Consider the following 14,666-nt stretch of genomic DNA (forward strand, 5'->3'; position numbering starts at 1 on the left):
GGGGTTGATTGCAGTGACTGAAAGCACAGGCACATCTGTTCACAGATGAGGTCCTTCTAACTTGCAGTCTCCTAAAGCGTATGGAATGTATATGTATCACTTTTAGAATTTGAATACACTGATACCAGATTCTCAAATATTAGAGTCAGTTACACCTTGGAGTATTGTAGCTGAGAGTTTAGGAGTCAGAAGGACCAGGTTTCTCACACTACCACACGTTAGCTATGTGACCATGGCACATGATTTAATCTCTGAATCTGTTGCCCCATCTGCAAAATGGGACTCATAATTCCTACCTGTAGGATTATTGTAAGGATGAAATGAGTTAAAGTACTCAGTAGGTACATATAGTAAGTGCCCAGTAAGTGAAGGCATCATGTATTTACAGTTACTGTGATGGAGGTGAAGGCGAGGTTGGAGCGCCATATTTAATCTAAAAAGGATGTTTCCATGTAAATGGAATTGGAAATATTGTCTAGGAAGTGGTGAAGCCCCTTTCCTTCTATTGAATTTCATTTTTATTTTATTTTACTTTATTTTGAGAGAGCAGCGTGTTCATGCATGCAAGGGGGTGGGAGTGGGGAAGGTCCACAGGGAGAGGGAGAGAGAATCTTAAGCAGGGTCCACACCCAGCACAGAGCCCAACTAGGGCTTGATCCCATGACTGTGAGACTATGACCTGAACCTAAATCAAGAGTTGGGTGCTCAATCAACTGAGTCACCCAAGCGCCCCAGAATTTCATTTTTAAAATAACTCCGAGAATTTCATTAGCCTTAGTGCTCTGGTTGGAGAAACAAATTCTCCAGAGTCAGGGTTGGCTATGTCCTCATTTAGGTAACAGAACTTTAGGGAAATGGCCTCAGGAAAAGCATGCAAATGTATCATCAGAATGCACATGATGTGACATGTGGTGGTTGATGTGGCTGGTGGGCATATCATCCTTTAGTGACATGAGTGGTTTTCTGAGTCTGATCCAACCAGATTGGAAAAATGGAAGAGACATACTGGTGGTGATTTCATCCCTCTAGCCCTTCCCCTCCATGTCTCAGACTTGAATGGATAAGAAGAACGCAGGTCCTCTGCATGTTTTGGGGCATTTCTTCCCCCGTGGAGGCCAGCGCTTCTCCCCGCATTGCTGATTGAGTGTCTACTGGACATTTCCCTTCTTGGGTGGGTGTCTTCATCAGCAGGGCATGGTCTGTGCCCAGCACCATTTGTCAGGCTTTGTCATTTCTCCTTGGGTTATTAACACCTCTTCTCTGATATTGTCCACCGCCACCTAGTGGCCATAGGTAAGACTGCATCACAGAAACTAGATGAATGCTGTGAGTGTGTTTTGTTCTACTGTAAGATTTGAACACCATCTCTCTTTTTGCTCCTGAAGTGCAGGGTTTCAGGCTGTAGAATGGTACCTCACAAAGGAACATGGTTGGTTTTCTTATAATTAAGCAATGGCACTAGGAAGTGCCGACTGGGAAATGCCTCTCCCCAGGCAGTTTCTGATTGGATGTGTTTTCCACTTGCCCAGGTATGGGGAAGGAGAGAAGAGTCTCCGGAACCCTTCCTTCATCTGTTTTAGCTCCAGGCTTGGGGAAAGGCTGGGGCTGAAAGGGCACACATGGCTGTGGCCCACACCTGGCATGTTTGTAGCTCATTGTTCCTGGTCTCTTGGGTTAGAGAAGGTTTTGCTTCATGTCCTTGCTGGTGGTTCTGCAGCTCTGTGGGAATCTTCTTCAACAGAGAAGATGAGGGGAGGTGGTTCTATGTTAAGTAAGCATATTCCTATATATGCAAACTTCAGGCCAGCTTAACGAAGTTTGACGTTTATCCTATTATGTATCTAATCTTATTTTCACTTGCGAAGTATACAACTGAGAATTTCACCTTTGATGAGTGCAGGGAACTAGTGGAGTGTCCAACTTCCCCTCCCCCTTTGTTCTTCCTGTGATGCCTGCTTTCAGCCAGGTGATGTGCTAGGTTCTGAGGTTGTCCTGGTGAGCATGAAGTGATAGGATCCTCACCCTGAAGGAATTTACTAGTTGGGGAGATACTAATTGCAGAGTCACCTGAACAATATAAAATTACTATGCAGAAACAGGTGCATAGGACTTAGGGTGAAGGTAGGGTGGGGTTTGGTCTGGTTACAGAGGTCAGGGAAGGCTTCTTGGAGGACTAAACTTTTCAGTTGAGGGCTGCAGGGATGAGTAGGGAGTTCCAGGAACTGGCAGAACCCAGAGAGGAAGTTGGGGGCCCAGGCCTTGCAAGGCTGGGAAGGATTTGCAAGATTTGGGGAAAGACTTTGGTCTTGGGTTTTAGAACTCTGGGAACCCATTGCAGGATTCACTATTGGAGTTGTGATGACTGGAGAGAGAACTGATTGGAGGGACGAAATTGAGTGTGGGGTCCAGAGCAGAGGCATTTGTAGTTACCCAGGAAAATGGGGGCATTTGATGTAGACGTTTGTGAATGGTGACGGGGAGGAGTGTATAGAACAGACATGCTTAGGAGGTGAAACGGACACACTTGGGAAGGACACTGTGCTGCCAGGGATGACACGTGGGTGTGTGACTTTGACTTGTGTGGCAGGACAGATGGTGGTGCCCTTTGCCAAACTGGTGACACAGGAAGAGGCCCTTAGTTGGAGCGTAGGAGAGGAGAGAGAGTTTGATTTGGAGAATGGGAAGTTTACCTGAGAATGTGAGTTGTGGGCAAAGCTGCCATCCTGAGGACTCATGTCCAGCTGTCAACCCTCTTATTTGGGGAACTCATACCCACCTGTGGGTCCTCTCAATTGGGGATCTCGCATGTTCCATCTGTAAGACACCTTTTCTGTTGCTGTGCCCGGCCAGATCAGTCCAGCCTGTCTTAAGGGCCACCTTGTTCAGCCTTGTCTTAGGCACTTACTATGCATTTGCCAGGGAGCCACTCATGCATAGTTCTGGAATCATTCCAAATACAAGGCAGTCAGGCATAGAGAGTAAGTGTAATTGGTTTTCAGAGAAGGGAGAGGTTAGGTAGGCCTGGGGACTTTGGTGTTTGCACTTTAAGCAGCCAAGAGGCCAGTCTTGTCACAAATACTTACCGTGGCAGTTGGACTTCATTAACGGTAATCCGTTTCCAAATCCTGGGAGATGTGATTGAGGAGCAAAAATTTTATGGGTACTTATATACAGTTCTGGTAACTGGAGGTCAAAGAAAGGTGACAGATGCCCTGAAAGAAATAGAATTCTACAATTACCTTGAGTCCTTCATTATGTGTGTGTACACATTATGTATTTGTGTGTGCGCCTGTATATTAAGTTTTACCCAAGGGGAAAATGGAAATGGCTTGACTTATGGTACTAATGGTAAAACTTGTGTAAATTAAGGTAGATCCTAACTTAAAAAATTATCAACCTTCTTTTACTGAAAAAAGAATTATAGTTAGGTTAAATTGTCTTAAAACTGTGCAGGTTAGTAACTGCAGAGGCAGAGAGCATGGCTTCTCCAGGATGAGAAGGGCTCTTCTCTCTGGTCCCCTAGTAAGTAGACATCTTTGGGAGCTGTCTTTCAAGGCCCGGACTTCTAGCTGCTTCTGTGTCCCTTAGCTGCCTGGTCTCACTGAGGTGGAGGCAACTCAATTCTATAAGGCAAATACTTGTCCTCCCCAGCAGCTGCAAGTTACAACTTCTCTCTGCTCTGGCCAGCATTCTGCCTTTCTAGCAACAGATCTTTCTGCAGAGTAAATATTACTGACTTTTGTGCCTCGCTGTATCTTGGACTGAACATGAAACACTGGGGTTCTATGAGCAGGGTGTCATGAAGCTTGGCATGCACTCAACATCAGTACCGGCCTCTCTTGCTTCTCTGCTCTTCTTACTGGAATGTGCACGTTAGATTCTTGTTGCCTCAGAGTGAAGTCTCCAGAAATAAATCTCTCTGCAGCTACATGTCAAAGGTGATCATCTGCATAAGATGCCATCAGTCGTTCTGGGTTGTAGACAAGAAGCACTGTGTTTTAGGTGTTCTTTTTGGTGTCCTCTCTGTTGTCCCCAGTAACAGTAGGGGTTTTATGTTAACAGGGTGAGGCATCATGGTGTATATGTAGCCATGGTGTATATGTGCTACAAAGATCTTAGCACGCATGAGCTTAGAGAGACCCAGATCCCCACCTTAGAGCTCTTTGCTGTTAGGTCACTCTTTTAACTTACCTGAGTTCTCAACATCATGTAGTCAGGCTTCGCTTCCCTGGGTTCTGTCATTGCACGATTCGCTTAGTAGGGAACAATAGCCCAGCCTTGCCTAGAACTGAAGCTTACGCCATACAGAGTGCCAGTGCAGTGTGCCTCCCTGGGGCTCCTGATAAGCTGGTGGGTTAGGTGGGGCCGACAGCTTCTGTCAGATAAGGGACTATGAAGTTAGGCCTAGCCCAGAGTTAGTTACCTGTCTAGGAAATAGTGGAGCTGAAATTCGAGCCCAGGGGCTAGGTAAGATTGGGGTGAGGGCAAGAGGCTGATCAGCCTACAACTAGGACCCCGAGCAAGAAAGCCTCAAGGGGAGATTCTCCAAAGAAAGCTTGAGCTGCTGTTGCAAAGACTAGGGAGTATGCTGAATAAACAAAACACCAGGTGTTTCCCTGCACTTTGACCGAAAGATTTGTCTCTTAGGCACAAATCCTTCAGGCCCAATGGTGACTTCCTTTTCAGATTCCAGTAATTGGGATTTTTTTAGTCTACCTAACTGTGCTCACTGGTCTGTAACCAGTATTGCCTCTGGAGTAGTACTCATTACCTAATTCTTCCATCAGCGAGAGACGCGTCCTCTGTGGGTGTCCCACGCGGCTTCTCAGGTTTGTGTCGTGGCAGGGTGTCGCTGTGTATCAGTCGACAATGAAATAAGGTTACTTTCTGGTCAGAAGCTAACAGGCCCTGCTATAGCTTAGATGGGTCCTCCTGTGAAAAAGGCCCCACAAAGGCCCTGTTGTGCATTATTAGCTGCTCCTTGATCCTCATTGGTAGCTGCCCCTGACGGCACAGCTTCTCAGGTGCGTGTTGGGAGGTTTCCCAAGCCTGGCTTACATTTCGGCTTATTTCCACTTTGTTTAGATGCTTCTCCAGTTTGAGTTTTTCTTGCCTCCTGGGGAGGCACAGAGGATTGTTAGGTGGATAGAGAAGCTATTCTGTTCTTACTCTTTGCGCAGGCCTTTCTTTGTGAATTCTGTTCTGAAGAACATTCTAATTACGGTGCGACTGAGCACAGCCATGTCCACGTTCTTGGCATGATACTCTTCGGCCTTCCTGGGGGGCTTTGTCTTCTGTTCTGAAAGATGATTCTGCCTTTTTCTCATCCTGCCTGCCTGTGGCCTCGTGTCTTTGCTCCCCACAGCGTTCTGACTTTCAGATGCATCTGTTTCTTTCCTGACTTGCCAGGGAGTGATTGGCGTTCTTAGGGATATCCTCAGCTTGGGTCTGCCAGGTTTAACAGATGCCCGATTCCTCTGCTGGCATCTCTGCACTTTTTGCCAAAGACCATTCCATTAAAGTGACTGGACCAGGGAGACACTGGAGACTATTGGCAGTTGGCTTCTGTGTTCTCCTTCTCCAAGTGTTGTCTTCTTTTGGTGTAGAGCTGAGGGTCTTCCTTGCACAAGCCGCAGCTGTCTTGGGATTTGTGTCACCGGAGCCCATGGGAGGGCAGTCTCGCAGCAGGAGCTCCTGCTGTCCAGGTGGTCAAAGCCTGAGCCCCAGACCTGAGAAGAGCCCGACTGCTCAGCCAGCCTCTTGTACTCACTTCTAGCGCTTGGAATAAGCTCTGGGATTGGCGAGCTGCACACCGGTGGTGGAGTTTATGTACTGCCCTCCACGTGCACACAGTATTCATGCACTGAGCAGGATGCACTGGCAGGTACACCAGGGAGACCAGCAAAACCAAAAGATGGAGGAAAAAACAACCACCCATGACCCCTAACTTGAAGGAACAGGTCCAGGAACTAAACAAGACAAGGATGCTTTTATTCCATTAGGTGATGTTGGTCTGTGAAGCCAGAGCTGTCCCAGCCTCCTCCCCGTATCTCATTAAAGCCAGTCCGTGTTGCCAGTTGTGCCTCATATTTCCCTCCTCTGGGAATTTGAACATAATACCATTTCCCCTTCAATAAGGGAAACATCTATGAGGGTCATTTGAATGATTAGCCTAATGTGCAGGAAGGCTGCCTGTGGAATTAAGTTAAGCGCATTTGGACTGAGCAGCTGTGTCTGTCAGGCCACTTAAAGGTACCTGGGTGCTTTTATACCCTTAACAGAAGCTGAGGGTTCAGGAGGGATCATTGGCTTTTGATACTGTCTTAAATGGAAGCTTATTTTTTAAATTTGACAAGGATTTCCAAGAGCTTTCTTTACAGAGAACATATGTGGGGTGTGTTTTTAACCCCAACTCAAAACATTGCCAGGGCTTTGTTCTTGTGGCAGCGGGGAATGTGGTGACCCAGGAAAATGGTTCAGGTGGAAATTGGTCAGGCTGGCCAGTCACTCTCCCCGTGAGGGGAACTGCGAGGGTTGTGAGAACTTGGCGTCACTTGTGCCTGGGTCACAATAAGGAGTCCAGGAGCTCCTGGGCGGCGGGGGCTGTGCCCGCCTCGCCCTTCCTTCCAGCTCCCTACCTGATATCGGGATGTGGGAGGTCCGTGGCTGAGCTCACCCACGGGATGATGGATGCTGATGTCTGCTCTGACCCACACTGCCTCCTGACACCTCTTTAGGCAAGTGGATTCCCACCAGGACCAGTGTCCACGACGAGACTCAGTGTGTGGCTGGAGGAGTTAGAGCTGGAAGCAGAATGGTTAAAGCAGTGTTAACACAAGTATGAATTTGTCAAGCCAATCACAATTTCACATTAGAAACAGCCGTTCAGCGTTTTGGAACTTAGATTCTTTTGTGTTTGAAATTGCCTCAGGAACAAATCGAGCTGCTGCATGAAGTAGAACGACTAAAAAGTGCAGCACATGAGAACATCAGTTTATGTCCGTAATTCATATTTTCTCTCTTTCTTGCTAGATCTATCTTCAGCGAAGAGGAAATTTGCTGATTCCTTAAATGAATTTAAATTCCAGTGCATAGGAGATGCAGAAACAGATGATGAAATGTGTATAGGTAAGTCTGAACCGTGTGTGTAAGAAAGGTCACGGTTTACCATAACTGTCTGTGTCCTTGCTGAGCCTTTTTCCTGTGAGAGGAAGTGTCTAAGTGTCACGAATCAAGAAGCCCATACCAACAGTGGTGAGGACAGAGTGAAGTGAGGGTCGGAGGTCAAGGGGCCTGTTCATCCCAAGTGGCGAACTAGGCCCCTTGTGCTGGAGAAAAATCATGCATGAGTACCCTGGAGTTGGCATCTCAGGCAGAGTGGTCAAGGTGTTGGCAAGATGTCTGTGGACGAGAGGAGATCTGTTCTGGGACCACCCTCCCCCATGCACTGCTCTGGCTGAGAAGAGGGCCAGGGTGTTGTGGGGCGCGGGGCAGTGGGGCAGGCCTGAGCTTGGGACTGATCTACAGTTGCTGCCTGCTCCTGGGCTGAGGGCTGAGGGTGGTGGGGCTTGCTGATGCTGGCTCCCGCAACACAGTTCCTTCTGGCCACCTTCTGTTGTTTCTGTTGAGGTGCCACGTGCTGTGGCGAGCAAAGCTAAAATCCTCTCTCCGCCCAGTTCTTAAAGGCCTGATCCTTCTGTTTTCATGGCACATGGACTGACCCACACCCTCCCATCCCGCCATCTCCTCTCCCATTCCTTAACCAGAAGCTGAGGGTGGGGTTAGTGTTGATTACCATGCTGTGCGCAGATGATTTGCAAAGTCAAGATGTCTGTCTTTGGCAGGGCCTAGTCACTGTACTTGACTCTTCTTACATTGGGCGTCTTCGTTAGTTCCATGGAGTGAGCAAGCATTGAGAGAGTTAAACTGAAGAAAGTTGTCAAATGCTTATTGAATCCCCTGTTGTCACGCAGAGTGCCACGATCTGAGCATGAGCAAAAGCAGTTGGGACGATAGATGAGAGCAGTGAAAATGCATCATTGTAGTAACTGCTGAATACATGGGTACTTTTCCCAAGACTCCACCTTTGTCCTGAATATCCTCAGGGCTGTTGCACCTAATGCCTGTCCCCTTTGGGAATAATTCTGGTGAAGGAGACTCTCTACGTCTGACCACCACGTTGCACACTGCATTGTATTAATAAGTGGCTTGAAGACTCAGGAGGAGGAATCCAGGGAGAAACCGGAGATGTGGCTTCCATTGTGAGCTACACTGGTGTAGTTCGGGTGCCAGAGGAAAGGTTGGTTTCTGACGCAGCCCCACAACCAAGGTTGAAGGGGTCACATCCTGGGCAGGAAATCCTTCACCTCCTAAGCGGAACTCTGCCCCTTCCAGCCGAGAGTCTGGGAGCCAGCCAGCATCTCATCAGTCCTGGGTAGTGTCAGGAACAGGCAGGTTTTTGAAGGAAATCCTTTCTGAGCTAGAGTGCCAGGTGAAATTAACCTGCGTTCAGGGGTCATCCTGGATGGTTAATGATGAAAAGATAAGGGGAGAGCCTTGGGAAGCAATTGACTTTAGGATTCTGCATGTGCCAAGGGATTTCATTCCATAACATACTAACTGTACCTGGAAAGGCTCCCAAAGGCCCATTTGTCTATGTCCCTCTCATGGCACTTTCTCTTTTCCAGCAAGGTCTTTGCAGGAGTTTGCCACTGTCCTCAGGAATCTTGAAGATGAACGGATACGGATGGTGAGTATGGCCAGGCTGCTCTTCGTCCCATACAGTGTGGTCATGTCAGCCTTTCATACATGTCAGGGGATTACTGTGGACAACTTAGGACCACGTTGTTGAACTCCCAAAGATTGACTGTAAGGTGTACCTGTAAGGTATGACTTATGGGTGGATCTTTTGAATTATTTAACTTTGGGAGGCCTTCCATTCCCATGGGCAGGGTGGGAACGAAGGTGTCACACTCTGCCCCCCTCCACACCCCCCTATTCTCATCTTATTAAATGTATCCAAGAGCTCCTGAAGGGCAGGGGTCACTCCTTCACTTCTTATTCTGAAACACCTAACCCAGTGTCTGCCGTATAGTATGCACCAAGTAAATGGGCACTAACTAAATGATAGCAATCACAAGAGGTTCTACAAAGGGGGCATTGTGCAAACTGAAGAATCAAATGCTGATCTTTAGGTTCTTAAGAGATACCTTCTGTATTCTAAATTATTCTGATGAAGTTTGGCATCAATAGATAACACATCCGTGAAAAGTTCTTTTGCATCCTCTCTGTGTCAGTAAGATATCAAGAATGAAGCCTGAACCTAAATCCCCCTGCTGGCCTCATGGCAGTTGGTCCCTAGGGGGACTTGGCCCTAAGAGGTGGTGCTCCAGAGGCCCAGGGAAGAGTCTGTCAACTTGTTCCCTCTCTTCCCATGCTAAAACTGATCATTTGAGACTAATCCTGTCTTCATCTGCTTAGACTGCCAGAACAAAATATAGGCTGGATGGTTTTTACAGCAAATATTCATTTCGCATAGTTGTGGAGACTGGGTAGTCAAAGATGAAGGAACCAGCTGATTTGGTTCCTGGTGAGGACCTTTTCCCTGGCTGGCCCATGGCCACCTTCTTGCCATATCCTTAAATACCAGAGAGTGGCCGTGACATCTTTTCTTACAAGGTCACTAATCCCATTGTGAGGACTCCACTTTTATGACCTAATTACTTCCAAAGGCTCCATTTCCAGATACTGTCATCCTGGGAGTTTTAAATGATAAACTGCGGCATATCATATTTTTACAACTTTATTCAAAGAAAAATTGGTTCAAACGGGGCAGCACCAAACTGGATATGTTTAGGGACCCTCCACTGGCAGGAAGTATAAGGGAAAGACTTTTATAGCGAACAAATGGAAGTAGCAAGTTAATTATTTGATTGGCCATAGCTTAAGCTTTTGTCTTACTTGGGAATGCCTAACTGGTCTCCCATTTCTTAGCCTTGAGAGATTTACGCCCTTGGGGTTTGGTTTGCTTATGTAGGCTGTTATAACATTAGAGCCACCTACTCTAATGGCCTCTTTGTTTATCTTTGTTTAATTAATTTCACAGAGGTCAGGGCTTCGCCATATAAATTTTGAGGAGATGTTATTCAGTTCATAGCCTTGACCAAGACGTTGTGTATGCACGCATTTTTAATTTTAACCTGCATGATGACTCTGTGAGGTGGTATCTATATCATCCCATTGTCTAGATGAAGATACTGAGGTTTCGAATGGTTAATTAACATGCCCAAGGTCACGTAGTTAAAAAGTGTCACAGTTTGGATTCAAACGCAAATTTGTGTTATACTGAAGAATGTGGGAATTTCTTTGAAACTCCCCACAGAGCGGAAGTTCTCACCTTCTGCCCTGGACAGAGAGACATTGTTGACTTTGATGGCCCATTTTTGGGTGCTTGCATCAGAATCAGGAGGCTGGTAGCTGCAGCACGGTTGGTGGTGGGTGGAGGCAGGGGAAAGCTTGTGTGTTTGTGCACGTGCTACTGCCTGAGAAAGGGAAGTGATTCTTTTGAGTCTGATTCTTGGCCGAGTCAGTATTTGTGGGTGGGGGGGGGTGTGGTGAGCAGATCTCGATGAATACCCTGCAGATTATTGCTATGGCCCGTGGTAAGGGAACAATGACTGGATTATACTCTTCAGCTTGCCTCTGCAATTTTACTATTAATGTCTGTGAACTGAGTTTTCTGCCATGTGCATCCGAGTATCTGGCCATCTCAAGCCCCTTCCCTACCTCCTTATCCTGGGACAGCCTCATCAATTCAGCTCAGCTTCCCAAAGCCGCGCCTGTCTGCAAAGACTTCTCTGACTCTCTGGGATATTTGGCCATCCTTTGTATTTTCGTAGTATCTGGTTCATGTATCTGATTCTCCACTGTGTCTGATAATCACTGCATGTGTCTGTCCCATAGTAAATGTGAGTTCTTGAAGAGCATAGAGTGGGCTTCTGTGTCATCAGTATCAGTGCAGTGCCTAGACCGGAGTGGAAATAACACAGTCGTAGAATCTTAGACCCAGAACAACCTTATTTCTCACTATCTGTAGTCTTTCGTTGGCCAGATGGGAATACTGAGGTCTTGTGAAGTCCGATAGCAAGCAGTAGAAGGAATGGGGCAAGGTCTTGGGCGTCCTGTTTCCCAGGTGTAGTTCGTGCTTTCGTGTGTGTGTGTGTGTGTGTGTGTGTGTGTGTGTGTGTGTGTGTGTAGGGGGGTGCTTCTCCTTAAGGCTAGATTCTCAGCTGTGGATGCCCATTGGAACAACTCAGGGAGTTTAAAACGTACTGATGCCTGGGACAGTACAGAGATTCTGATTTCATTGGTTTGAGATACAGCCTGGACGTTGGGATTTTTGTTGTTGTTAAGTTTACTTTTTCTTGAAAAAATATAACTTACTGTCAAGTGTATGCTAACTTGTGCTCTTGGCTCAAGTGTATGCTAACTTGGCTCAGCATACCACTGTGAGTTTTGGAGACTTGCACTTGATTTGTGGAAGATTTAAATGAGGGAGCCCATTAAGCAACATCAAATAATAATAAAAAGCAAACAAGTTAAACATTGCTACCCTCATGTTAAAATGCTCTCTTCTGAGGTAAGTGCTCTCAAAATTGAGAAAAAGGCAAATGGCAGTAAATTTGGAGACCTGCCACCTTTTATCCCTCACATTGCTTACTTAATTCTTGGCTGTGTCCATCTATGGCTTCTGGCATTTACTCTGTTGGTTTCATTGTGATGGATGCACATGTGATTTAGGAAAATAATCCTTTGTTGGGACAAGATTCCTGAAATAATTAGTTGAGCGACGAGTAAGCAGTGAATGACTTAAAAGGAAAGATTGTAAAATATTTTGCTGCCTTCGAACAGACCATGGAATCTTCGAGCTGGAACAATCCAGCCTACTCATTTTGCACATTAGGAAATGAGAGCCCAGAGAGGTTAAATGCTTCGCTTGTGGTCACACAGTTGGCAGCCAGTCAAGAAATCATTCATTGATTTAGTCAATGAAAAATATTTGAGTGCGAAAAATATTTGAGTGCTCCTTCGTTTCAGCACTCTTCTGTGTTTGGAGGAGAATGGCGGGAAAGTGAGCGTTTGCAAGATGGTGTGTGTGTGTGTGTACTGGTAAATTAGAAAACTTTAGCTGGCTTATGTCTTCTGAAGAAAACGTGTGGTGAGGTAGTGAGAAGTTTGCTTTGGAATATGCTGGTGATCAGGAAAGGCCTCCCTAAAGAGGTGACCTTTAGGCCAAAACCTGAATTAGAATAAGAAATGAGTTGTCCACAAGAGAATTCAGGGATCGAGCGTCTGAGGAAATGGCTAACTGCCAAAACTTGGAAGTGGAACAAGTTTTGTTGCATTTGAGGTGCCTTGGGGTGATGGTATTGTTGCGTGCAGGACCTGATGGGATGAGTGCTTGGGGTGAAGGTGAGAGGCAGCCGTGGCCTGGAGGCACAAATGTCCTGATCCTAGTCCAGTACTGGTAGGAATACACAAAGTCCGGCTTAGAAGGTGTTCATGCCACTGCATGTCCACAGGTGTTTCTTGTTTTTAACCTAGACTCAATGTTGATCTGTCTAAAATATATCTACTTAAATGTAACTTGGTCAATTGGCCTTTACAAGAAGTCACGTAAGGCTGAAATTAAATCCTGCCCTCTCACCAGCTCCCCTCTGCCTTCATGTGGTTGCTTACTTTTTTAGAGGTCCTCGCTGTAAAGAGTGAGTCACACATGGGAAGAATTCCGTGTTTGGAGATGATGACTAGATTTTGATCTGACGTGCTTTCAGTTGACGTATCGTGAACAGTCAACACCTGCACAGTGTTGCTTACTCAAATTTTAAAGTGAGACATGGAAGGAATTCTTAACTGATCATTGCTTTTGTGTTACATGTCCCCCCCAACTCCCCTGCTCTGTTTCTCTCCTCACCAGATTGAGAATGCCAGCGAGGTGCTCATCACTCCCTTGGAGAAGTTTCGAAAGGAGCAGATTGGGGCTGCCAAGGTGAGAATTACACAAACTTTGTTCTTGGATTTTAGGGCAGCCTTGTTTTTGGATTTTATAGTGGCTCATCTGTTATTCACAAGTGTCTGAAGTAAGACTGAGTGTGGTCAAACCCCAGAGCTGTCATTCTAGCATTTTGTTACCTAATTGGTTTATGCTAGTTCATAAATCATGCAAAGGTAGAAACCGTGCCTCCTTGTGTTAGTAGATACATCTGTGCTTGGACAACGTGGAATTGCACTTACTGTGGACACCCAGGACTCAGAGCCTAGACTGGGTTGCAGATGGGGCCCCGAAGGGGTGGGGAGGGACACAGCTCATTTTTGCTAGTGTTTGAAAATGGGCCCTTTGTTGCTAGATCTTGACATTTTTCAAGAGAAAGTGAAAAGTCATGGTTTTCTTTGAAATTTCCTAGTTTAAAAAAGTACATCTTTCACATTGTGCTGGTCAAAAAGCAGGACTGCTTCAACTCCTAGGTCCCAATTTGTTAGCGCTGATGGCGAAGGACTGCAGCTAAAATTTGGCTGATTCTGTCAGTCCCTGAGAAGACTGTAAAGAGAATCTTGTTTATTTTTATTTTTTATTTATTATTATTGTTATTTTTTTTAACGTTTATTCATTTTTGAGAGACAGAGTATGAGTGGGGAAGGGGCAGAGTGAGAGGGAGACACAGAATCCGAAGCAGGCTCCAGGCTCTGAGCTGTCAGCACAGAGCCCGACGCGGGGCCCAAACCCACAAATGGCGAGATCATGACCTGAGCCGAAGTCGGATGTTCAACCGACTGAGCCACCCAGGCGCCCCTTGTTCATTTTTAAAAGGTAGATTCTCCAGGGTTCCCCTGCCCTGTGAGAAATCACCAGGAAATCCTAGCTAGTTTGACCTTCAGTAGAGTGTTAGAGGCCACCTGCAGGGAAAGTGTTTTCACTGGAATCAATGAAAGCAAAAGGATTTTTGACATTTTCTTCCTGTTTTTCTGCAACTGTGAATCCTTCAGCTGGCGCCACCTGCAGGGAGCTTTGGGCAACATCACTCACCTACTAGCATGCTTAGATTTTACTCAGTCATGAAATGGCCTTGAGAAGTAGGTGCCTGTACGTGGGAGAAAGATAACTGAAATACAACAAAGTGGGATCTGTCTCCTCACCCAACCTCCCCACCTAAGCACATCTCCTTCTGAAAACGAATATGATGAGGGTCTGCAAAGAAAATGTGCCGTTCAGTCAGGGTTTTTCAGAGGGATGGTTGACTGTAGTTTGAAGGACAGACCATAGCAAAGATTTTTCTTCCAGTTCTAAGTCACTTTCTACTAGTTTTATCCTTTACATTTATGAAGATTAGAGCTCATGGGTTTTGTATCAGAGATTACGGAATATATAATTCAAAGGGAGTCTAATTCCACTAAGATTTTGAGTTTGCCATGAGTGTCCTTCCCTGGGTTCTCATGTGTGTAGGCCCAGGGACCTTCACTTTAGTGGCCTTGGGACCTGTGCTTCCTATTCATGATAATAGATGGCGGTGGCTCTGGACGTTCTGAAGAGCTTTAAGACAGCAGCAGAGCAGACAGACCGCTTTATCGAGTTCTCTTTCCAAGAATCTTTTCAGCCTTCTCACTCTGGC

General features: G+C 46.2%; 1 protein-coding gene across 7 annotated transcripts in view; it reads left to right on the forward strand.

The window, feature by feature from the left end:
* Positions 1-14,666, forward strand: part of ARHGAP26 (Rho GTPase activating protein 26) — a 423,740-nt gene that overhangs the window by 97,212 nt on the left and 311,862 nt on the right. For all 7 annotated transcript variants that reach the window (XM_045492297.1, XM_045492321.1, XM_045492304.1 and 4 more), the window contains exons 2-4: positions 7,033-7,128; positions 8,688-8,749; positions 12,977-13,048. In XM_045492297.1, the coding sequence (XP_045348253.1) occupies positions 7,033-7,128; positions 8,688-8,749; positions 12,977-13,048 (230 nt within the window). The remainder of the gene's footprint in view (positions 1-7,032; positions 7,129-8,687; positions 8,750-12,976; positions 13,049-14,666) is intronic.

This window comes from Leopardus geoffroyi, chromosome A1 (assembly GCF_018350155.1).
Source record: "Leopardus geoffroyi isolate Oge1 chromosome A1, O.geoffroyi_Oge1_pat1.0, whole genome shotgun sequence".
NCBI classification, from domain to species: Eukaryota; Metazoa; Chordata; class Mammalia; order Carnivora; family Felidae; genus Leopardus; species Leopardus geoffroyi.